The sequence below is a fragment of the Palaemon carinicauda genome, chromosome 6 (assembly GCF_036898095.1).
Source record: "Palaemon carinicauda isolate YSFRI2023 chromosome 6, ASM3689809v2, whole genome shotgun sequence".
In the NCBI taxonomy this organism is placed as follows: Eukaryota; Metazoa; Arthropoda; class Malacostraca; order Decapoda; family Palaemonidae; genus Palaemon; species Palaemon carinicauda.
In genome coordinates, this window is record NC_090730.1 from 12,989,713 (window position 1) to 13,015,904 (window position 26,192).

Here is a 26,192-nt window from a genome sequence, read left to right on the forward strand (position 1 = left end):
GAAATGTATAAAAGGAAAAAGACCAATAATTATAGTGCAAGGGTGAAGATGAAGACTGTCGATGAATAGAAATAAATTGATCATAAAGCATAGGGAATAATAATACTCATCTTAAAATTACTATAACTTGTATTATTTCCTAGCTATACAACCCTGAGTCCTTTAAAATAGGGAACACTTCTGGAATGGCCGAGGAATTCATTGAGGTAGTTAAAGGCAGGTATTGAGCAAGTGTGAGAAGCTCTGCGAGAAGCTCTGCCCCACTACCTGGCAGGGCCTCGCCACTTTTGACCTTTCGGCTCAGGACTGAGACGGGTGTTTGAGATGAGAGGTTCAACTTTAAAGGACTAAGGTTTGTATAACCAAGAAATATACAAATTATTTTTAAAATTTTTTATTTGTTCCTACAAGTAAAAACCTTTTGCCCTCTAAATTAGGGAGACTAGGTGATTATTGAGTTGGATGTTCCCCTATAACAGAAACTGGTTTGTTTCTTTTCTTCCCTGGAAGTGTTAATCAGCCAGGTCACATTCATGAGGGAAGACAACGACTCCAACTACCTCTTATCTGAATATCATAAAGATAAATAGACTGATAGGGCCTGGCTTATCCAAGACGATTGGTATGTGATCAAAAGAAGGATCCTTTTCCCTGAAGGGAATAGCAGTCCTTAATAATATACTGTACCTTTTGTATGATGATCAATAGGTTGGTATAAATTCCTTCACCTTTCCCATTATTAGGGAGGATGGGTGAGATACTTCTCAGGATTCTAAAGAATGGAGCTCAGACGTGAAGCTTACCAGCCTAAAATCTGATACAGCGAGTAATGTCTCAACAGCTTCATCACCAAGAGAGGGGGAAGAAACCTGAAGGAAATGAGCCAGTCATTCTAACTTTCTTTCCAGACTTACATCTATATGCTACCATAGACAAGATACCTCTTATTCCGTGTGGGAGCTGTGCTGGCTACGCAACTACTTGAGAAGCCACCACAAGACCAAGCAGAAAGTTGTCAAGGGACTAGTAAGTATACTCCCATAGGTTGAAAGCCATGAAAGTGGTTTGGCATTTCCAAACCCCAGCCTTCAACACCTGGCCGACTGCTAGATTCCTCTTGAAAGCTAGGGTGGGGCATATAAAGCTGACTTTGTGAACTCTGGTCTTAGCTGGTTCCTCAACCATCTCAGCAGTTGAGGCATAAGCCTTACGGATCGTCTCACGAGGTCAGAAAGAGATCACGTTCCTTGACACCTATTTCTAGGTTCTACCAGGCCTAAGGAAGAGTTACTGACACTCAGGTTTGAGGTGTTGTACCCTCTTCAGGTAACACCATAGAGCCCTTAAAGGATACTAAAGCATCTCCTCTCAATCACCACCTGACACTTCACATAAAGAGGGGCCCAGAAGGTCTTGAACCTAGGTTTGTACATAGGAGGATTCTTAGTTTTGGTTACAAAGCCTGGCACAAAACTAAAGGAGATGTCTTTTTACCACATGTGGGTGACAAGTACTCTCATCGCCGACAGATGGATTCTAAGTTTTGGCTACAAAGCCTAGCACAAAGCTAAAGGAGACCTCCTTTTACCACACAGTGAGGGTAACATGTACTTTTGATGCCAGTGCTAGGGCTAGCAAAAGGGCCATTTTAAGAGTCGGATCTCTGTATGATTTTTTCTAAGGCTCAAACGAGGTACGTGTAAGAGCCATGAAAATGAGGGTCACATCCCACTTTGGAGGGCCTGAGGTTTCAGGGTGGGCAAAACTGCTCGAAGCTCCTCGTGAGCATACACAACTCACACGAGGAGGAGAGACCATACTCAAGGCCGAGTGGAAGACCTCAAAAAACGCAACTAATTGGCGCTTCCCTTAACGAAGGAAGACAAGGTAATTAACGATAATTTGTGAGTGCAGACAAGTAACCCCAGCCCTCTGCCTATCAAAGAATCCTCACTTTTGACATTCAGATAAGACTAAGAGAGGTGGTTGAGGTGGAAAATTTAACTTTAAATGACCCAAGTTTGAACAGTTTGTTGAAGTACAAATTACTTTTAAAATTTGAAATTTACTACAAACCTATCAATGTTTAAATGAGACACACTGGTTGGTTCCTAGTCTTTTCTGGAAATGCAAGTCTCGTTAGTCCTGTACAAGAGTGAAGGAGATGACTCGAGGAACCTCCTCAGTCCATCATAGGAACGACTAGGCTGATTTGGTTAGTACCTGGTTCATGGTCGATGAAGGAATCTTTCTCCCTAAAAGGGGAGATGCAAACTGGAAATAAATACCTGGCACATGATGGACAAAGGATAGGTATTCATTCCATCATCATCTCCCTCATAAAGAGCTAATGGGGAGAACTACCTCTTAATAATCCATTCTAATTACAATGGTACTCGAAAAAGTTTACCAGCATCACTGTCTGATCCAGCATATAATGTTACAAAGCCTATCCCCAAGTAAGGAGAATGAAAGTAACAACAGAGGAGTCAGTCATTCTAACTTTCCTCCTGACTTACATCCAGCAAGTTACCATAGACAAGATGCTTCCTGTCCCATAAGGGAACTGGGATGGCTACATAACTACTAAAGAAGCTACCACAGTGCCAGGAACAAAAGGGTTGAAGGACCAGTATATATGCCACTTTAAAAAGGCCGAGGGTTGTTTGGATCGCCAAACTCCATTACCTGTCCGACTGCAAACTCTTCAGGGCCTGAGTAGGATAATCCAACTCCGTGTGCAACTACATCAAGCCGATACCTCAATCTCCTCGCAGGGATTCATATACACTTAAAAGTCTCACCGAGTCAGAAAAAGATGTGTTCTGTGACAACTCTTCCTTGATTCTGCCAGTACTGAATTGGAAATACTGGCAGGCATAATGTCATGTCCTTTTCACAAGTTATGACTGAAAAAGTACCTCTTTTAAGCTGAAGATGGCCCACTTTCCTTTGTAGACAGCTACAACAGACCAAAATTATCGAAAAATTTACTGTGAAAGCTTCAAAAAGCTTTCAGTGAGGAGACACTGGATAGCCTCCATCCATGAAATGCAAGTTACTTCACAGAATGGAAGTACTGTACTTCTGAAGGTGGTAGGGGCCATGGATGAGGGCTGTGGTAGGGGACTGTGGCAAAGGCCTGCAATCCCTACAGGCACTGTATCAGCACCAAGGAATTTGCTAGGAAGGGGGGAGGGGGGTGTTGCCCAAGAGACTGTTGTGGCTAAAACTATACTTATCAGACCTCTTTATTTTCTTCTATCAAGAAGCGTTATAATTAGAATTGGAAGAGGAAAGAATTACTCCTAAGTAGTGTAGCAGGTCCAATATACATACAGTACATTCTTGGTTTATTCCTTCATTAACAAAAAAATCAAACTAAAAGGGAAGAAAAAGATTAAAAGCCTTAGATAGGATGTAACAGCGCAATCATACACAGTGCAACAGAAGACAAAAGTGAGAAGTCTTTAACAGGGAGGAGGGCGGGACTACTAATCCCCGTTCACCACCAGTCGTTAACTACATCGTTAACAATTTCAATGGCATTTCTCATTCCGCTGAAGACATTTCCCTGCTTTGAGGGGTGAAAGGTTTGTACTGTATACTTGTAGGAGCAAAAACTTTATCTAACTGGATAAAAAGAAAAAATGACAACTATAAATTCAAGAGAAGATTTAGCAATCTCTAAATAGTATGATCTCTCTGAGAGAAGCCTGAAGTAACTGAAAATTTGAATCGTTGATTGAAATGAAAGACTTTATTCAAATTTTTAAAAAGAAAAACTTGAATTAGATAGGAGAAACAGGAAGTAAAAAGTAATGATGTCTTAGGGCCATTGAATTTCCCATTTTTACAGTATGGCATTTTAGAAATTCTCCTAGATTAGGGTCAATAAATGAAGAAAGCAATACAAGAAGATTGAAAAAGATATAAGAAGTTATGGTGAGTCAAATTATTGGCTAAAGTAGAAAGTGGAGAAAAAATAAACTAACAGAGTAATAAGGGGAAGATTGGGAACAGAACCCTGAGCTATAAAAAAGTCTTCATCAATTATTGCTGAAACCAAACACCCTTATTGGACCTTCAAATCCATAATAAAAGAGGAGTTACTTACCAAAGACTGCACCATCTGCTGATCAAACTGCTGAGCTGGATTCCATCCAATGACAATATCGTATGTGATAACACAGCCAAGAGAATGAGCTACAATGGATACTTTGCCACCATTAGCTTCAAAATATGGATTTCGTTGTGTAAACATAGTGTAAAGTCTATTCATTTCCCCCGTCAAGCCTTTAATTACCTGAAAACAAAGAAAATTTAATTCCCTTTAGTTATCTGAAATTAAATCAAAATAAGCTGAAAGCTGTTTTTGGCCTTCATAAGAGTTAAATGAAAGTTTACCCTCTATGCAAAAAATATTTTAGAACATATTTCCATGACAATGTAAATTATAAAATGTTAAAACTTTCCAGGGCCACAATTTCACAAAAGTTTTACTTTTTACTTTAAGAAGGAAGACGAATTGGTAAGCTGATTTTGGTACATTAATAAGCATCTGCTACTCCACAAAGATACCACAAGGATGGTAATGAATCTCAAGTCGTCATCTACTCATGTTTGTTTACAAGAACAGCTTCCATGCCAAAGAATATCAACTACAATGGTATATTGTGGTTTACGAGCATTAAAATTTGCAGGAACGAAGACAAAACAATTATGTCTGAGATTCAAAGCTCTGGATGGAAGCACTGGATCAACCAGTGGTTAAAACAAATGGGTCACAGTCCAACACTTTTGCTAACTGGGGTAGCATAACAAATATGACAGAAATACTCTGTTGTCCTATGTACATACTTAACATTGGTATCTTAACTTCAATATAACTAATGATGTTGACAATGACAGTAGAATCTAAAGAAAAATTGTGAATTCTTCAATTGCTGTTTTTTTATAAAACTCACCATAAAAAGGAAAAAAAAAAATTTAATGACTAATTATAGGAATTACTTTGTCATTTTTTTTTTCTGGCAAAAAGAACGTGAAGCAAAATGCTTTAAAAATTTCATATATCAACTTGAGTATACTAGCATACTTTTTTAATAAAACAAACCCACACCAATTCTTTTTAAATAGAATATTAACAGGAAGTAAAAGTTACCATGTCATCAATTTATCACATGAATTAAATTGAAAAAATATTTCATTTGCCTTCAATTAAACTTAGGGAAAGAAAAAGCCATCTTGGGTGTCATTAAATGCAAATTCCAAAGACAAGGGGTTAAAGCCCTTTAATAAACATTCACCTAAATATTCAATATCTTCAGATGATGGATTTGCAGTTGGTTATCATTATATTCAAAACAGAACATCTCTTCGCAAATATTGTATTTCACCGAGTGACGCCATAAAACACGAAAGTCTAAATAAAACAGAACAGATAAAATATCCATTGATACTTACTTCTTCTCTGTACAATGGACTGTTATAATACATTATGTCCATAAATGAAGCATTAAGCATCTGTCTAATATTGATAATCTTATGAGGGGTAATGGATTCAATTACTCCCGCATCTAGCACTAAAGATGACCTCCATTCCACAGGAAAGAACTCGACCGTCTGGCCACTTTTGGCAACACCTGGATAATATTTTTGCTTCAGAAACCCAATGTTTTCTCTCAACCTGGAAAAATAATCAAGCAGTGAGATAAAACTGCACAAAATGCCTTTTTGAAAAAAAATTAATTCCTAAGCATCATATGTAAGATTACACTAAAAATAAAATGTATTCTTAAAGATTCTAGTTTAAAAATCCTTCATTGGTACATGAACATAATCTAGTACGTATAACACAACCAAATGCTTAACCCACGAAGGGTGACCCGTCCATATAATGGATGCATTAATTGCCATCAACTTGCGAGCGTCTATATTGTGGATGCATTTTTTTCATCCTTTCTCCCTCATACGTATGACTTTAGCTACGCCTTCTATTGACGTCACAGGCTACTTTAACCAATTAGTGATTGTTTACAAAGCAAAGTTGCCAGAAATCTTATACTTTGAGGTTATAAGAGTGAGCTAAGCATGCGCCGTTGGCGATGGGGGTAGGTGCCATTTGGCTTATCGATCGAGATTTTGTTATCTGTTGGCGGGATAAAAGATATTGATAAAAGAAATTGATTATCTTTATAATTCAGAAACAAGTGCTGATGATTTGGACAGCCATAGTGAGCATGATAATGATGATTATATTACTAATAGCGATGTTTATGACGACGATCTTGACATTGAACCTGTTGCTTCATCTTCTAGCAGAAGCGCTACTAACACAAAAGATATCACTCACAGGAACAATAAAGATTAATTCTAGATTTAGTTCTAAATGCTTATATTATCTATCAGCAAAATACTGATAGGCCATCCAAGAGATAATTATGAATGCGGTAATATTTTTGTAAATCCGCATTACCAAATGGTGAAAAAGTGTCACTTGATATGTTATATAATTTTTTTTTACCACGCTATTACTGGATAGAATATTCTGTTTTTTTTAGGACTTTTTCAAAATTACATTCTTTACAAAATTAACACTGTTATAACAAATAGGAATAATAAGTTTTGTAATAATCCAGCTTCACTTTTGGCAACTGTGATTTCTAAAGACATTTTTTTTTATATCCAAAGTAATTAACAACGTATTAAACAATAAATGCCCTATTAAAAAAGCTCATCTTCTTGCAGTTTCAATACCAAATACTTATATATTAGAGTGAAAAATAATATATTTAGTTTTTTTTTTTCTTTTTTCTATAAATATCAATAAACCGTCGTCGTCCTTTGGCGGCGCCGCCCGTCGTCCCTCATTGGTTAACAAAACTGTATTCTATCACAGTATCATCTCAAACCCATGAGGATACAGAAAGTTTTAACAATCAACCCAAACAGCAATGATTTCTTCTTTTCTCCTGAAGCAATCAATTATGCTGTTTAAAAATTCTATTCATAGGGCTGTATCTTTCACATATCTAAAGTTGGTATTGATTCTGATACGGTAAATAAGTTATGATATATAAAACTGGCAGTTATCCTAGATTTTATAAAAAAAAATTTCAAGGATGCCAAATGCAAATAAAAGTTGCACTCTAAACAGTACTATAGTATTGGTTGGCAGGGATGTATACAATTCCACCTCCAACCATTAGATGTGTCTGGTGTTAGCCATCTTGCATACAAGATAATCCTTGGGTAGTTCCAATGAAAATTCTCAAGTGGCCAATGGATGATCAGCCATCTAGGGTCTGTAGCTTAGAAACTCTCAATCTCAAACTTGATGGGTCAGAATAGTTTCTGGGGATTACTAGAAGTTTGGATCATTAGAGCCCTACACATATTTTACACTACTCCCGGGGGTACAATTCAATCGTTTATGGCCCTACCAAAAAATCCATTTTCTCAACAGGGTCTCTTAAAATTGTTATATATAAGGTAATGAGGACACAATAATTGTGATAATGAATGCATACAACATAGAATGAACTGTCAAAAAAAGATATCATTCATATCCTTATGGAGAAATTAAATCACCATACACTACATAGCAAATTATTCTGACCTATTGTTTAGTTTTGCCACATTAACTGATTTAATATTTTCAATGCAGTTGCAGCAAGTAAGCAAATTATGCGATGTTAATTTTCAAGTTTAATCATCTGCACAACAAAAATAAATGACAAGTTAGATCCAAGAAAACTCAAGACTTTTCAACCATTGAGATTCCTGAGTGGTTAAAATCTTGTCTATTATTAAGCACACACTTCAACTTGTGATCTTAAAGCTCTTTTCTGTCTTTTTTTTTTTTTCTATTAAATAGCAGCTAGTTTTGGCCCTCTTTTGAAAGAAAATTGTTTAAATATTTTCTGCTTCAAGATTAAAAAAAAAAAAAAAAAAAAAAAAACAATGAAACAAAAATAAAATTTTCTGTCCTCAGTAAAAATATATGATAATTTCCTTTCTAATGATACTGTATATTATTACAATTTAGGGTTGTTATTGCATAACACAAAAATTATGAAAAATTTACAGAACTTTCATTACTAATTAGATCTGGTTTGATGAAAATTCTCTTTATAGTGCTACTTTTTGGAGAAAAGAATTTAAATTCTATACCAGTACCCTCCAGATATAATGCCAATGTTACCTGACATTAGATTATCTTATTATTGCAATTCAATTTCATCTATTTCAATAGTTTATTTAATTCAACACTATCATGACTTCCAAGAGCTGACATTTGCATAAACTCAGAATCTCAAGAGTCAAGAAACCACTTTCATACCAGACCCCTTTAGAGACCACTCAAGCCACTAGAGATTACTCGTAGGAGCAAGAACTATGTTGAGGTAACTCAGATTTCACATACCAACAAATAAGACCAATCAAAGTAATAATGTGTGGACTCTTCACTTTGTTAATCAAAAACATAAAAACTAGTAATGAAACAATTACCAATACACATATGGATAAAACATTCTCATGAGTATATGTAAAAGAGCCCTGTTCATAGTACAGTAATATCTGGTAAGTAAAGGGATAACAAGGAATAACAAATGGATACTATTGTGAAATGCAATATAGTACACAATAGAAATTTTATATTCTACATTAATTCTTCACAAATATAGCAGTTATATTGCACAGCCTCCTAAGGGAGCCAAAGAATGCTTTGCTTGTGGTTGATAATGTAGATATTCACGGTTAGCTTCAACTGGGATTTATTTGATTCAAGTCCTTACGACCTAGCTAAGGGGCCTGAGAAGTCATTCAGAGCCCAAATGCATCTTGGGGGAAAACCTTGGAGTTGCCCTAAGAAGCAAAAGCTGAAAGAGGTTGGGCAACACAATGTAAAAAATGAAGCAGGAACAGAAGTATAATAGAGCTAAAAATTGAATGCAGCAAGGGGGAGGGCACATAGTAAATCTTTAAATGGTGCCTACAGTACCCTGTAAGAGGTGCACTGATAGTAGCCTACCATCCATCCCCCATAAGGTTCAAGCAGTTAACATCAAAATCCAGAAAGAAAGACATGAAAACAGAAACTGTCAATGAGATTAACAATATAGTGAAATAATAATTAAAATGTACTTGAAACTGTCATCAAATAATTAAGAGCTGAACTAAAATTTAGGAAAAGGAAAAAAAAATTAGTTTCTTGTTCATAAATTATATACAGTAGAGTACTTGTAATTCTAACTTTTTTTTTTTACTTAACTTACTAAAAGGAGTCTCAAGTTTCCTAGCAGCAAAAATCTAATCTTTGCTCAATTATTTCAGACTGCTTAAAGCTCATAGCAAAGCCCTTTTAAGTACCAGTAGACTGTTTACACTGCTGTTCCTACCAATAGCAAATACACCACTTGAATTTGAGAAGCTAAAAAGAGAACCACAACACTTAATTGTAAGTATTATATAGTACATTGAGAAAACCAATTGCCAAAAAAATTTGGCCTTCATCATCTGAGCTCTTGGAAAGTCCATTTCCACCCACAACGTTGAAGTATACCAAACGATGATGCATAAAAGTTAATGAGTTAGCTTCAAAAGACATTTGCTATGCATGTTAGTGGACAGTCTAACCCCTACTCTTACTCCCCTGCTGCTGAAGTAATTTGATCTTGTACCAATAAAGAAGGCCTTGCCATCGACATATGATTACAGTTCCACTACTTGTAACAAAAAAAATAAAGTTATGTCAGGCCTTAAAACGTTTCTTTTACTGTTTGCACAAGTCCATCTCAGTTCAACATAGGTTTTGGTATTGTTCAATTGACTAGCACACACTACAATGGTAACCTTCCACAAAAGTTGCTTGTCTCTGTGAAGAAAAAATTAATCTTATCTGGTGGCTAATTAATCAGAACAATGAAATTAGCTGGTTAACATCTCTGTATGACTTGCACTCTCTTAGGCATTAAAGAAAACTATTGATCAATGACAACTCAACATTGCCACTTCATCTGAACAATTCTATGGAAATCCCAATGATATCCAATAATAAAAAACACAATAAATAATACACAACACTCAGTTTGTATGGTTCTAGTGTTACTGCAAGAAATGTCAATTCAACACCTGGAATCATCAACTCTAGAAAATATATGAGAGTAACTGATAAAATGTAAGCTTATGTATGATATTGAATTTTATAAAAACTAGTTATAAAAAGAATGGTAATTAAAACAAGTAAATTTATTTTTAGTATAAAAGCTGAATGTAAATAATATGCTTGCTGAATAAGCCCCAATTCCTACAACACACTTATACAAGCCCACCACCAACAGGATAAATTTCCAGGTTACTACTTATGATGATATTGGTTATGACTACAGAAAAAACAAAAACACAAAAGCTATAAGTTATTTGGTAAAGAAATGTAAACGAGTGAAAGAATGTACATGTAGGTGAAGGTCAATCGATAATGTATATTATATACTTTCATTACTCATACAACATCAGGAATAAAAGACTTTAGGCAGATGAGAAAGGAGGCAACACCGGACATGAATCTTACAGATTGTGCAATTACGACTTAGCTGTTCTAAAATCAGTGACTTGGAACCTCATTTTTCCATTCTAACCTGGATGTAAGGCGTTGGTAGATACAGTGGAACCTCTACATCCGAACGTATCTACATCCGAAGTAAAATTCGAGCAAATTTTTTACTCTACACCCGAATTTTATTTCGACACACGAAGTAAGCAATTTTCGTCGTACCGGTTGTATCCGAATTTTTCGACACGCGAAGTACAATTCAAACACGTTCCTACTCTACACCCGAATTTTTTTTTCGACACCCGAAGTAAACAATACTCGTACGCGTAGTCGGTGCTCATAGCGCCTGATGTGTTTTTTATTTCCGCCGATAGAAGGCAGCACTTCGACCTCGGAGGGACCCTCAATTAGCGCGGCTTGGGTCAGTCCTCTGTTCTCGTCGGCTTCTCGCGGTTGTGCCCTGTGCATTCTGCTATTAACTGTGTTTTAATCGTGATTTTTTACGTGCATCCTTTTACGGTAATTTACGTAAAGTATGGGTCCTAAAAGGCTTAGTTTTGCAAGTGGTAGTGGTAGTGGTAAAACAGTATGGCCGTAATATGTCGACGATCTCGACAATCCTTAAACAGAAGGAAGCTATTAAAGCAGTGAAACCTTCTAAGGGGATCACCATTATTTCAAAACGCCGTAGCCCTATCATAGAAGAGATGGAACGACTTCTGCTAGTCTGGATCAAGGACAGAGAGATTGTTGGCGACACCATCACCGAAACCGTCATCTGTGAGAAGGCGCACGCCATCTTTACGGACTTGAAGGAGGAGAGCTCTGGGGGTGATGCTGGGGAGAGTTCAACCGAACCTTCCTCAGATGATTTCAAGGCATCTCGTGGCTGGTTTGAGAAATTTAAGAAACGGTCCGGGATTCATTCAGTTGTTCGCCACGGAGAGGCTGCTAGTGCGGACACAAAGGCTGCAGCTGACTTTGTCAAGAACTTTGAAAGGATCGTGCTGGAAGAAGGCTACGTAGAGCAGCAAGTGTTTAATTGTGATGAAACCGGGCTGTTTTGGAAGAAGATGCCCAGTCGAACCTACATCACCGCCGAAGAGAAGAAATTGCCTGGGCATAAGCCAATGAAGGATCGGTTGACTCTTGCCCTATGTGCCAACGCTAGCGGGGACTTTAAAGTCAAGCCCTTACTGGTTTACCATTCCGAGAACCCTAGGGCCTTTAAGGCACACAACGTCGATAAGGACCAGCTTCATGTTTTCTGGCAATCCAACTCGAAGGCCTGGGTCACTAGGCAGTTCTTTGTGCAATGGGTTAACCAAGTTTTCGGCCCTTCTGTGAAGAAGTATCTTCATGAACAGAAATTGCCTTTAAAGTGCCTGCTATGCCTTGACAATGCACCCGCTCACCCCCCCGGACTTGAAGATGATATCTTCGATGAATTTAAGTTCATAAAGGTGCTGTATCTTCCACCGAATACCACCTCTATCCTCCAGTCCATGGACCAGCAAGTCATCTCTAATTTTAAGAAGCTGTACACCAAGCACTTATTTAAGCAGTGCTTTAATGTCACGCAAAGCACCAACTTAACTTTGCGTGAATTTTGGAGGAGCCACTTCAACATCGTGCACTGCTTGAAGATCATAGATCAGGCTTGGGTGGGATTAACTCGACGGACCCTCAATTCTGCCTGGAAGAAGCTGTGGCCTGATGCAGTTTCTCCCCGAGATTTCGAAGGTTTTGACCCCGAACCTGATCCCGTGGTGGGTGCAGAGGAAGACGTAGAGGAAATCGTCTCCCTTGGCAAGTCCATGGGTCTGGAGGTCGACGCAGATGACGTTACGGAACTCGTCGCCGAACATCACGACGAACTTACCACAGAGGAGCTCAAGGAACTCCATGCTATGTCTGAGCACATGAGTGATGACGAGGAAGGGATCGAGGAGGTAGAACGTGTTAGGTTCGGCGCATATAAAAGAGGTGTTAGGAAAATATCAAAACGTGGTCGACTTCATCGACAAATACCACCCAAAAAAATTGCAGGTTTGTCGTGTAGTTGCGCAGTTCGATGATGTTTGCCTAACTCACTTTCGAAACATTCTGAAAAGCCGTACCAAGCAACTATCTATTGATAATTTCTTTAAAAAAACTACGAAGCGAACTCGTGATGAAGAGGATGTAAGTGTTTCAAAGAAAACGGCAAAGAGTGAAGCGGAAGAAAGTGAAACAAAGAAAAAGGCAAAGAGTGAAGCGAAAGAAAGTGAAACAAAGAAAACGGCAAAGAGTGAAGCGAAAGAAATTCAATCAATTTTAAGTGTAGAGAGTGAAAGTGATTAAAATTAACCATCAAAAAGAAAAAAAGAAAATGTAAAAAAAATATAAAATATAAAAATAAAAAAAAAATAAGCTAAGTTATGTTAAAGTTCACTTAGTGTAAGTTAGAATAAGTTACGGTAGTGTACGTTTATCGTAGTTAACCTCTCTACCTCCTCGCCGCCCGTCCGTCTCCTCTGCGTAGCAAGACCAACAACACCTGCGCTGGAGTTTCTAAGGTAAAGTGACGCTAAAAACCCGTTTCTTATTTATCATTTTTTGCTAATTCTTCTTTTTTACATGTCTATTATCTAATTCGTATGTAGAGGTACCACTGTATAAGAGTTTTTGTAATTTGCGTGAAATTAAACTTTGAAAACAGAATTACAAGTGCAACATTCCATAAGCTAGCAAATGACCAGAAAGTTGCCTGTTCACAAAATATGGATTATATTAGTAATTGTGTAAGAGAAACTGGATGAGAATCAAAGCTGGAAAATTACTTAAGCAATCTTAAAAGCCAGTTAAACAGCATACAGCAAATATCACACAGGCAAGAGGAAAAGAAAATACAGTACTGATAGACTTCGTAATACCAAAATCCCCTCAAAAATGGCAAACCAGCAAAATGGTCATTAAAACTAGCACATGCCAGGATATTAGTTCCATGACAGGTCCCTCAAGCCAGCACCAGCAGTCTGCCTGTATGATGACACATGCCAGGTTAGTTAAGTAAGAATCCAAGAATGGCTTAGGAAACCTCACACATTGGTTGGTGGTGGTAGACAGACTTCACTCTCTGTTGTCACAAAGACTAATTGGGATGATAATAGAAGTGTACCAGAGCACCTAACACATTAGGCCTGATAAGAATGCTGAAATAAAAATGAAAACAATCTCAGTCATAATGCCTGAAATACAGTGTGTAATAGCTAACATAAAAAATCTAACACAAAACAAATACATCTCAAAAATAAAACTGGCATAAAGTACTGTATAAGAAAATTAAGCAAGCTAATAAAATAGGACTACTGTAAATAAAATACATCAAAATTTATGCGAACTAAGATTAAGAATAAGATGAAAGTGTTCATCTGCCAAACATAAAGCAAAGCCTATGAGCTTTGGATAAAATGACCATTATGCAACTTAACTAAAATTCAATCAGTAAGTAAAGCACCGTAGCTGTACAGTATGTACTTATATTTAGCACAAATTCAAAGGACATCAAATGAAATTTTCAAAAGCAATGAAAAAGCAGGAATAATGAAAAAACTCAATCTAATCAAATAGTTAATTTTTCTTATGAAATACCAAATAAAACGCTCAATATGCATGCTTAAAAAAAAACTATCTAGCAATTAATTCAAGAAAAACCAAAAAAAAAAACAAATTAATCCTACATTGATAAAATTCAACCACCATTCCACTTGGTTACCTACCAAGTTAGAATAGGAGGAAAATATATGATTATCATCAAACATAAAACCAAACATTTCAAATCACAATCTACTCCATCTCGCATCTTACAACATTCATCAGGTTTCCAAGATGCAACAGAAGTGTATGTGTGAAAAGAATTACTTCTGCCTGAATTCTGGAGTCTTTCCCACGATATGAATTAGCTTCAAAGAAGTAAATTATGTCTATGTGACATAAGAGGGGGACATTATGTCCAGAGAGAGTGCATGTTTCAAACAATAGAAATATATTGCATTGTATTACTGCTTTAGCATGATTTTCACTTTTAAATTTTTGCTCGCTCTTGTCTCATCACCAATCTATTGTTACAATTCCTGATGATCTCTCATAAGAATACTGTACATATCTTTTAATTTTTTAGTATTTTGATCATTAAGATTTTTGTAACAATTTAAGTTTCTCCCATTACATACCCTTCCACATCAATATTCCCATCATTTCGACTCAAAGGTCTAGTTTAAGTAGTATACGATAAAATTAGGGTTCCTGGCAGACTTATAGAAAAAAAAACTTTCTACCTAGCTTTCTATAAGGAGGAAAAAGGGAAACGGCAGTACACAAAACCCCGAGCATGGTTTTCCCATGTATTCACCCTCTGATATTGAACCTAATGTCCACTAATCTGTTCAACTTTTGGATTATTTATCATTACTCCCCTCTTATACTACTACAGTACTAGTCTTTTGCCACTACAGTAATATACACTGTGCTTCTCCAATTCATTAGCTAGTTCACCAAAACTAAAAATTCAACAAGCAGTTACCTATTCCTAAAAAATATGGTTCTTCAACAATAAAATGTTCAACATCTGTAAACCAACTTCATAACTTTCCCCATCTGCATGGCTTTATATCTTCCTGTCTTGATAAAAATGACAAATTCGAAGATAATTTGTATTTTTCCTAACCATACAAACCTTAGCTATTTACAAAGGGTTATTACTTTTAGCGTAGCTGAAATGGCGAGCCATTAGAATTTAACGAGGGTGTATTACCCCCGCGCTAGTTAGCGGGGGGGTAGGGGAGTGGTAGCTAGCTACCCCTCCTCCCCCTCACACACAGGTGAATACTCACTTTCACTTAGAGGTAGGACTTGTCTTGGGGGACAGGGCTGGCGGGCAAATATGTGTAAATAGCTAAGGTTTGTATGGTTAGGAAAAATACAAATTATCTTCGAATTTGTCATTTGTTCCGTAACCGAAATACAAACCACGCTATTTACAAAGGGTGACTTATCCCTTAGGAAGGGTGGAAAGTCCCCAGCCATACTGGCTTTGGCTTTACCCGGGGACTCAGAATCCGAGTGAGTCGCACTCGAGAAAAGGAGTCCCTGCACCTCACAAGTTCCTTGCACCGCAAGGAACCATGTGGCCTACGTAAGCTTGTGTGTGAAGGAAGAAGTGTGACCCGTCCTAGGCAGTTGACCTGGAGTTCCAGAAGGAACTCTGGGTTAGGACGTTCCCAATACCACCTCGTCAGGGTATGGGGGACGCGACAGTATTGACTCAATACTCGGAACACAAGGAAGCATGGTTTACCTGCAGAGGTTCGAGGTCAGCTATGCAGAGACCAGGATGCTGCTTCCCCGTAGAGGGGATGATGAAGAAAGAAGTAAGGGCCAGACATACTTCTTTCGTTCATGCAGACTAAAACCTGATAACAATGCCCTCAACCTTCTGCTACCTGTCCAAAAAGGAGCCTGAGGTTAGACCAGCTGTTGTGTAGCCACCACAGAGCGATAGAAAACGTATCGAGACTCCTGTGGGTCACGCCCTGCAGGAAGCGGGCTGCGAAGGTCATCAGACGCTTCCAGACTCCAGCTTGTAGCACCTGCGTCACAGAGTAGTATTACTCGAAGGCGAGGGACGTTGCGATGTATCCAACATCGTGCTGTAGGGCGACGTGACGGGGGAGGGTCTGAAGACAGGTCGAGATGAATGTCCTTGAGTCCGGGCTGAAGAGGTATACTGGTGACTCTCCCCCCATGTCCTCCTTGTGTTCCCAAATCGGCTGCAACTGAGGCCAAACTGCAGCTGTTCCCAGCGCTAACCTCTCGATTCCTGTACTGGCAAGAAAGAGAAGGTCTTGGGACATCAGACACAGAATGGAGACTCAAAATCTTGAATGAATCGGACCGAAGGGTCGGGACCCTCAGATTCTGAGTCTAGCCAACAACTCAGGAGCGAGCCTGAATGTTGCCTTCTCCTCTTCCTTAGAAAAGGGGGGGAGTAGTAAGAGACCAAGAAGATTGCTTACACACTGGCCGTGGCCAGAGTGAGCAGAAGACCCAAGGCGGAATACAATCCGAGGCCTGTCGTAAAAGGGTCTTGAGAAGATCTCTTAAAGGACTAAAAGTCCGAGCCATGCTCCAAGTTGGAGGTCTTCCTCCGACTAGGGCAGGGACGATCGTAGCTTCGCATGAGCGAGGATAGATCCAGCGGGCAGGAAAAAGTTATTCCTTTAAGCCTGAAGGTCAGGGAAAGGCTGAGCGACAGGCTTCATTGCCAAGAGCGGAAAGGAGTTTCCTCCCGCCGAAAGGCAATAAGACCGTTATTGCTGGAGAAGAGGCCTCACGGGAAGAGGTATATCTCCCACGGCACCAACCACCTTAGACTCTTCACTTTGCCTGGGAGACCCCTGTGGATGACTATCGCAGATGACGCGACCTCCGTACCGCGACTGTAGCGGGTTGTCTCTTCTAGAGGAGGAAGCGTAGTGTCTCCAGGCATGAAGCCGAAGCGACGCCCCGGTTCGGGAGAGATGTCGCAGTGTGGTTGCTTGAGTAGTCTGCGCCGTGGGAGAAGCTCTCCCGGGAGTTCCGTCAGGGGAAGCAGAGGGTCCAGAAACCGTTCTGCGCATAGTCCCAGTGGAGCTCTCCCATTGAAAGGTTGACAGACAACCTGGTTTTGTTGAGACCCATTGTCCGCAGACAAAAAGGAGGGAAGACGCAGGCGTCGAAGTTGTCCCACCATCACCGGAATGCATCTTGCCAGAGTCCCGGGGTCTGAGACTGGGGGGAAAACTAGCGGAAGCTTGAGGTTCCAAGCTGTCGCGATCAGGTCCCCCAGACCAGCACTTGCTGGTTACCCAAGGTCAAAGACCCTTAGGTACACTCTCTCTATGAGGCTCTGCTCGGATAGTCTGAGAGAAACATTCCCCTGCCTGGAATGAGAGAGCCGATGGTGGAATTGAGAGAATCTCAATCATCCCGGTATCTCTACTGCAAGATGTGAAGGTGTGAAAATGCGTCCCCTGCTGGTTAGCATGAAGTCGACACGCAACGGGGCGACTTGGCAGGAGCGGTAGGATCTGAAGAGGGGCCAGACTAAGGCCCTTAAGCCTGCCTGAATGATGGAGAGGTATCCTTCAGGTCTTGACCATAGGCCTGGACCGGAACATGCCCCCCCCCCCCTTTCCTTTGACGAGTCCGAGAACCGCATCAAGAATGTGGGGAAAGGACGAGAATATCCACTACCATCAAGAGGCTCCATAGGTCAACACCCATTGCAGGTTTAATAGTTCCGCTGGTCCCATAGGGCCAGGGAGTCCGGTTAAACATTGGCTGAAGCCACCGGAACTTGGATCGCCCCACATGGAACTTATCCTGAGGCGACCGTTCGGACTATAAACGGGTCAATGAGGAAAGAAGAACTAGGAAACGTTCCAAGGTAGGGCTGAAAACTCTGCTTGACTGAGAACAGGTACTGCGACTCTCCTCAGTCTTGCCACAGTCAACCGAAAGGAAGGCTCGGAGGATGTGGTAACAGAATCTGGCGTCCCCAGGTGGTCACCCATCCAAGTACCGACGTTGCTTAACCTCGCTGGACGGACGAGAAGCGGGGTTTCCAACGTGGTAAGGCGGTTGACTCAATATCATGGCCAGATACTCCAGATGTTGAGGCAGAGGAAGAGAAGGCTCCAAGCAAAATACCATGAGTCCACACTCATGGTCAGCATTCGGAAGCTTTTCCCGGCGCTGAAGAAGGTCGAAACCCGAGCCTACCGGAGTTGACCAGCCCTCCAAACAGCAGAGGAGGCGGAAGTCTGCACCTGAGCGGCCAAAAGGAAGGCAGGGAGAGTTCTCTGGGGAAACACACCTGCTATGCCACGGCGGGATAGCCACACTGCATCATAAGCAGGAATACTTGCAGTTTAGGCTGAATTCGACGAGCACCCTGGAAGATGGATGGAATGGAAACTGAAAGTACCCGTCCTTCCGATCCAGGGTTAAAGGAGTCCTGTCGCCTCGTTACCAGTCTGATCGATTCTGCTGGTCTACGCTGGCCGAAGTTTGTTCGACAAACTTGATCAGGGCTGAGAGGTCGACTATGGACATCCCCTCTCAGATCCTTCCTTACAAGAAAGGATCGACTGAGGGGGCCGGGGGTGAAGCCGTCGATGATCCTAAGGAAGACCTTCGCCTAAGGTATGGATCATTCTGCCCAACCGGGCAACTCTGCTGATGCTATGGCATAGAGGTTCAGAGACACTGAATTCGCTGACAGAGACGGCAGGCGCGATATCCTTGGCTACTCACAGAGATTGTGCGGGAATGGGCATCGGGAAGCTGTCATTCGGATGAGTAACCTTAAGCATCCTCCCAGCGAAAAAACCTGCAATCCTAGAGTTCGTGAACTCCTTTTAGGACTATGCCCCCCCCCCCCGGGGGAGTCTCCCGTGCCATCTGTTCCTGACAGGAGGAAACTGCAATTGGACACCTTGTCCCAGTTGTCGTAGCCGATAACTTAGGCCGACGTGGTTGAAAGAAAAGGGAGCTGGAGCCCTGCAGAGTCTGGAAGAAAGCGCCTTGGAGGAGTGAAACCGGAAGTCGATTTACTCCGCACAGCAGATGTTTAAGTCTCTGTCCTTGGGCAAAGACAAAACTCTTCTCAAGGATGGAAGGGTGTCTGAGGTCGTTGACCTCCACAGATGAGACACCCGAAGGAAGCCTTCAGTCAGTGCGTCCAGATGGTACAACATCGAGCTTGTCCGCAAGTAGATACTTAACGACGAAAGGCCAAGGTGCCTGAGCTCGAGAGGAGGAAAGTACCCTTGATCTTCCTGTAGCTTCCTTGAACCAAACCTCGGGCCGTAACCGAGGAGGGAAAGAACCTGGTAAGCTCCCAGAGGAAGAGGTAAGCAGTCACCCCTTGTCCGATGGAGAAATCTTCAACGGAAAGCCCCCCCGCCAAAAATCCTTCCAGGGCGGGAGAAGGAGAGAGTACTCGTGCAGGAGTGGGGACCCTCGAGACCGACCTCTTGGGAACCAACTTCGCCCTGGGGGAAGTCACCACGAAGTCCACTCCTCTCTTTCTCTTCAGCGTAGGAGAGACAGCCGCTGGTTTGTTACCCTGGCCGGTGAGTGCTGGTTTCATAACCCTCATTAACGCCCGTGCCAGCGGATCAAACCATGTCTGCTGCTCCAAGGACACAGAGTCCGAAATCCTCGCTAAGGTGAAAGGGATCGGGCGATCCTTTGGAGAGGACACGACGGTTCCTGCCTGAAAAGAAGGTGGGAAGAATGCTGTACTGACCTGTCTTCGTCCTGCACTACCAACCTGTGCTTGGATGGAGGTGATCCCGAGTGCCGCCTAGGAGCAGGCGTCCCTGCTGCTACCACCGGCTGTGGAATTCGCCGCGAACTATGGTCGCGCGAGGGCGAACTATGGTCGCGCGAGGGCGAACGGTCGCGCAAAGGCGAATGGTCGCGCGGGCGCACAGGCGAGTGGTCGCGCGGGCGCGCAGGCGAGCGGTCGCGAGGGCGCGCAGGCGAGCGATCGCGCGGGCGCGCAGGCGAGCGATCGCGCGGGCGCGCAGGCGAGCGATCGCGCGGGCGAATGGGCGTGACGGCGAGGGATCGTGCTGCCGCGTAGGTGAAGAAGATCGCTGGCGGTAAGCGATGGCGAGCAGCATGTGTAGGTGAATGATCGCGTGATAGGGTGCGATGGTGATCAGCATCCGCAAGAGGGCGAGCGTTCAGGGTTGTGCGATGAGGAGCAGCATGCGTAAGCGGGCAATCGTGCAGGGTTGTGCGATGGCGAGCAGCATGCGCAGGTGAATGATCGCGTGAAAGGGTGCGATGGTGATCAGCATCTGCAGGAGGGCGATCGTTCAGGGTGGTGCGATGAGGAGCAGCATGCGTAAGCGGGCAATCGTTCAGGGTTGTGCGATGGCAAGCAGCATGCGCAGGTGAATGATCGCGTGAAAGGGTGCGATGGTGATCAGCATCCGCAAGAGGGCGATCGTTCAGGGTTGTGCGATGAGGAGCAGCATGCGTAAGCGGGCAATCGTTCAGGGTTGTGCGATGGCGAGCAGCATGCGCAGGTGAATGATCGCGTGAAAGGGTGCGATGGTGATCAGCATCTGCAGGAGGGCGATCGTTCAGGGTGGTGCGATGAGGAGCAGCATGCGTAAGCGGGCAATCGTTCAGGGTTGTGCGATGGCACGCAGTTGAGGGTCGCGCGATGGCGATCAGCATCCGCAGTTGAGGGTCGCGCGATGGCGATCAGCATCCGCAGTTGAGGGTCACGCGATGGCGATCAGCATCCGCAGTTGAGGGTCGCGCGATGGCGATCAGCATCTGCAGTTGAGGGTCGCGCGATGGCGATCAGCATCCGCAGTTGAGGGTCGCGCGATGGCGATCAGCATCCGCAGTTGAGGGTCGCGCGATGGCGATCAGCATCTGCAGTTGAGGGTCGCGCGATGGCGATCAGCATCCGCAGTTGAGCTAGTAGCTGGCGAACCATGTTCCTTCAGAAGTGTTGGAGAACGTTGGCGTGCCAGCTGTAACACACGTGGGCGATCCGGAGATCGCTGGCGAGCTGATGATCGCTGACGAGCTGACGATCGCTGGCGAGCTGATGATCGCTGACGAGCTGATGATCGCTGACGAGCTGATGATCGCTGACGAGCAGAAGGCTACGCGTGGAAGCCTGCGTAAAGAAGAGTCCTTGACCCCGACCTGAACCGAAGTTCTAGATCGCGAGGGCGAACGTGGGCGCACAGGGCACGTAACAGGAACCGCAGGGAAGATCATCTTGAAAGCGCTGACGAACAGGAGAGCGCTGACGAACAGAAGGGCGCGCAGGGAAACCCTGACACGCAAGGGAAGAACCCCCGTGGGGGCAACCCTCCGTCGGAAGACCGCTGTCCGTCGGGGAGACTGATGTCCGTCGGAAGACCGCTGTCCGTCGGGAAGACCGTTGTCCGTCGGGAAGACCGTTGCCCGTCGGAAGACGAGATTAGACTGCTGTCCATCTGCACCAAGACGGAAGATCGAGAAAAAGAAGTTGTAGGCTGCAAACGGAGATTCAAAAAGGCGCCTCAAGCACCCTTATAGGGAGATGAGAGGCCCTTACGACGAGGCGGACGGAGGGCCTTACGGCGAGGGAGGCCAACAGCAACAGAAGAAACCTCCGAAGAGGAGTCTCTATGAGTGTACTCTCTCGCGAACGAAAGAGAAACACTTCGTGGAAGAGACTGGTCAGCCAGTGACCTAAAAGGGGCAATCCTCCGAAGAGGAGCTCCTGCAGTTGCCCAGCCCCTTGAGCGAAACTGCAGGTGCGACCGCTCAGCACCAAGAGCATAGTCGCACGAAAAAAAAGGCAAGAGAAGAACCCCCCAAAAGAGGAAAAGCTCAAGCCTGGACAGGAAAAAACTTCCCTCGGAAGGAAAGTTATCCGCCCAAGGAGGCAAGCCTCCTGACTGTTCTAAAATGAACTGGAGAGCTGTCCGTCGACACGGGAGTACTACCAGTAGAAGGAGACACGCCCCTGACGACAATACAAGGGGGGAGGCAGCAACAGCCGAATCCCCAGGACTCAACCAGACAGCTCACACCGTTGCTATATTACAGAAACGAACTAGATCGGTAACTGTAAAAAAAATAAAACAAATAATATTAGTACACATTCATTCCCCCGGGAAGGCTCCGAAGAGGAATCCCGAGGAAAAGGAACAAGAATTACACAACAGGCACGTGCCCTCACAACCACTTACACTCGCGGAAGGAGAGCTGTAACCAAAACAGAATTATAACAATTATAATTATGTAACTATGTAATTATGTAATTTAAAAAATGAATGAACACTAAAGAAAAAACGAAAACCCCGAAAGGAATCGTTCTACAAGCTGAAAAATTAACAACTACAATTAGATTCATAAACTAATTGAGACAAAATGTACGGCGAAGCAACCCCACCCACACGGGAAGGAAGCTACAAGGGCGTAGTAAAACATAGTAAAAGGGTGAACGACCTCAAGAGAGAGAGAGAGAGAAAGACCGAAGTCAAACTCGATCGCAACCCATAAAATTAGGCCGTGGTGGCCTAACTGCCGAGGCCTCCACGTAGATATCGTACACTACACACACACATCTGAAAAGGAAACTTACTTATTTCTATACTCAAATATATATACAAACATGAAAACATGTTTACATATATATTGAGTAAAAGAAAAGTAAGCGATTAAGTAAAGACAAAACAGACAATGGCTGCCAAGCGAGGACCAAGACAGAGACGTCTGTCACAGTCCGAGCCAAAAGTGAAAGTGAGTATTCACCTGTGTGTGAGGGGGAGGAGGGGTAGCTAGCTACCACTCCCCTACCCCCCCGCTAACTAGCGCGGGGGTAATACACCCTCGTTAAATTCTAATGGCTCGCCATTTCAGCTACGCTAAAAGTAATAACCCTTTGTAAATAGCGTGGTTTGTATTTCGGTTACGGAACAAACATAATTATGCTGTTTCAAGATTTCATTTCAAAGAGCAAATATTCCAGTTTACTATTCAGCTCCTCAATCATCTTATGACACCATCTTAGCATCCTTATTTCCTGTTAAAAACAATCTACAGGATTCTTGTTTCTTTGAAAGTCATGAATGTACCTACCATATTGTAGCCTAGCATTTATTAAGGAATCAAGCTCTTCAGCCTAAATGTTTTCTTTACTAATTTCTTCAGATGATTCAACCTTTCAAGATTCACATACTGCAGGTATTAAATTACCATCATTTTCTTTAAATAAATCTTGTTTTACTTCAAGTTGAATGAGATTCTATAATGCAGTCACTTGATATTTCCGCAATGTATCAAATTCCTACTTCTCTTTCTATGCTTTCCTGCAATGAGTGATACTTCTTTTAAAAACTTGCTATCAATGAGTAGAAGACTACTTTCAGTAGATTTCTTTGCCTATAAATGTGACTAAATGGCATAAAAGATAAGGTCTGCTTGTAAAATCGGTGCTTCACGATGTAATTCTATAAATAAAGAGTTCCCCATACAAATTTTTGATTCACAAATTCCTTTGGTCATCGAATATCATCTGTTACCTAGAGATAAAGTATCAGAATAAATATAAAAATAACAATAGAACCTACTTTTAACAACTTTCATGCAAAATCCTTTACTATCTATTCTAAGGTAACTGCTAAGTATTATTAATGATACCTGGACTGGAAGAAAGATGTTGGAATTACGAAAACAGTACTGTATCTAAATACCAAGACGTACATATCCGATGTTATATTTTCTATGCCATCATACTGCTGGAAAAAAATGGAACATCTAAACTTACACAGTGCAGTTTTTGATAATTCGGCCTCTCTCCATCTTCTGACCAATGCCATGAATTACAAATACTATGTGATTGATATCTGGAGGCTTGTCACTTGCATTGGCATCTATGCTGTATCCTCTGTGTAGTTTATATCCAGCTGAAAAAAAATTTATGGAATTTTAATCAAACCTTGAGCTTACACTACACACAGCAGCAAATTATGGAAACAGTGTATTACAAATAATAATTTACTTCATCACCAACCTATCACTTTATAGCAGCCTTATCGTACGTTACATTCTCCAGGCAAGTACAAACAAAGAAGAGTTCCCATCTTGTTGTCTGGACATAAGGGCTTCAATATGCCTCTAACAGCATTAAATAGATTAAAGCCATTCAATTTATCTACAAATACAATCACACCTGCTATTTTTTCTCTCAAATCCGAGTTTCACATTCACCCTGTTACATTATCTTCTCCTTTACTAATTCCTTTTCTTCAGAGAATTTTCCTTTAGTGATGGTATATACTATTACTTATTTTATGTGGGGGAGGTCTAAATTAAAGGGTAGTGTTTTATCTATTAAGTTGAGAATGGAATGGAAAATTACAAGTTCTTGAAGTAATTTTGTATTTTTCCTAACTATACAAACCTCAATCCTTTAATATGAGTATGTTTTCAGAGTAGCTGGAACTCGGCTTTTAAAATCTATAATGAGATGTCAGCAGTTACTGGCGGGTAGAGGGGAAGCCTGTCCCCCACCAGCACACTGAATGGCCACTTTGACCTTAAATCTATGACTTACGGTATGCTCGAGACAGGAAGTGCAACTTAAAGGACTCAGATTTGTATAGTTAGGAAAAACAATTTTAATAATAAAAAATTTTTCTAATTTCTATAGTCATCTGATGTTCATATGACTACTTCTCCAGAAGTCTGCTTAAATCACCACATACTAGTAAAATTTTTAATTTTTAACTATGTTTCCATTTTCTTTTTGCTTCAATGAATACATGCCCTTAGCAAGGTAATGGAACCATCTTGTGGTAAGGGTGAAAACCCCTCCCTTTGATACTATAAGTCAGAGGAAAGGAGGGTGAGCATGTATATAAACATCAGGTGAGTAAAAAAACAAAAATAGTTTATTTCTATGAATCTCCCCTGATGTTCATATTGCTGACTGAATTGAAAGACGGATAATTTCAAATACAAGTAATGCAACAAGGTTAAGTATTACTAGCCTGGTCTAGGTTACTTGTCTAGAATACTTTAATAAACCATTTCCAATTAGGCTTGAAATACGGGACTCCAGAATGTTTACTAAAGTAAATAAAAATTGAGTACCCTACTGTCGTTGGGCTTTTTAAGATGATGTGTTGCGGACAACTTCTTGGTACGCCACTGGGAGAAAACATTCCTTTGGTAATTTATGTCATATTAGATTGGATTCCATATACAAGCCTTTTACAAGATGATACTTGGAGGCCACACAGCATATTAACCCGAAACAGTTATAAAAAAACACAATTTTGCAATTGCTTAAGAAAATATCATCCATTCCAACAAAAACTTTTTCTCACAATTATACAGAAAACGCTAGACAAAATTAAGGATGAATATGAAAAATTTTAAGTAATTTTTATTTTTCCTAACATACTTACCGAAGAATTACCTCTTTGGAGGGTCCTTGACCTCTCTCTCAAATTCGACCAAGATTTCCCGCGCTACCCCCCTATCTCGCTCCCGATAGTTACTACCCCCGCCGCCAGGATAATTCCTTCGGCCCGGATTAGGGCAGGTCACTGCTTTTCCCGGGTCAGGACCTCATTAAGTTCTCCGTTAAGCCCGACTTAGCAATGGAAGAATGGCACTCGGGGACGGAAGGGAGGGAGGGCCATTACTTCAGAGGTAATTCTTCGGTAAGTATGTTAGGAAAAATAAAAATTACTTAAAATTTTTCATTTGTTCCGACACGAATACTTTACCTCGAATTACCTCTTTGGAGACTTACACTTTAGGAGGCGGGAGAGCCATTCTGCCACTTGGTTAGGCACATGGTGCCCGGAGGGCTACGTAATGCGGGGTTACAGAGAGCGGTTAGGGGGTAGCAGTGGAAAACTTACGCTTATAATTTAAGTCTTACCTCTTGACATGTTCTCTACTGACTTCTCCTGAAGAAGTAGGGATGAGTCTATTCACTTGTTGGGGACGTCTTCCAGCCTGCCACTACACAGCTTGGAGGGCGGCGATGACTGTCCCAATGGAGAATCCA

At 41.8% G+C, this 26,192-nt stretch overlaps 1 protein-coding gene and 1 pseudogene across 1 annotated transcript in view; one reads left to right on the forward strand and one right to left on the reverse strand.

Moving 5' to 3' along the window:
- LOC137642869 (uncharacterized) overlaps positions 1 to 26,192 on the forward strand; it is a 443,369-nt pseudogene that overhangs the window by 323,504 nt on the left and 93,673 nt on the right.
- LOC137642428 (phospholipase DDHD1-like) overlaps positions 1 to 26,192 on the reverse strand; it is a 126,680-nt gene that overhangs the window by 66,497 nt on the left and 33,991 nt on the right. The window contains exons 4-6 of the mRNA XM_068374976.1: positions 23,937 to 24,075; positions 5,467 to 5,689; positions 4,118 to 4,306 (exon numbers count right to left, since the gene is read on the reverse strand). Coding sequence (XP_068231077.1) covers positions 4,118 to 4,306; positions 5,467 to 5,689; positions 23,937 to 24,075 — 551 coding nt within the window. The remainder of the gene's footprint in view (positions 1 to 4,117; positions 4,307 to 5,466; positions 5,690 to 23,936; positions 24,076 to 26,192) is intronic.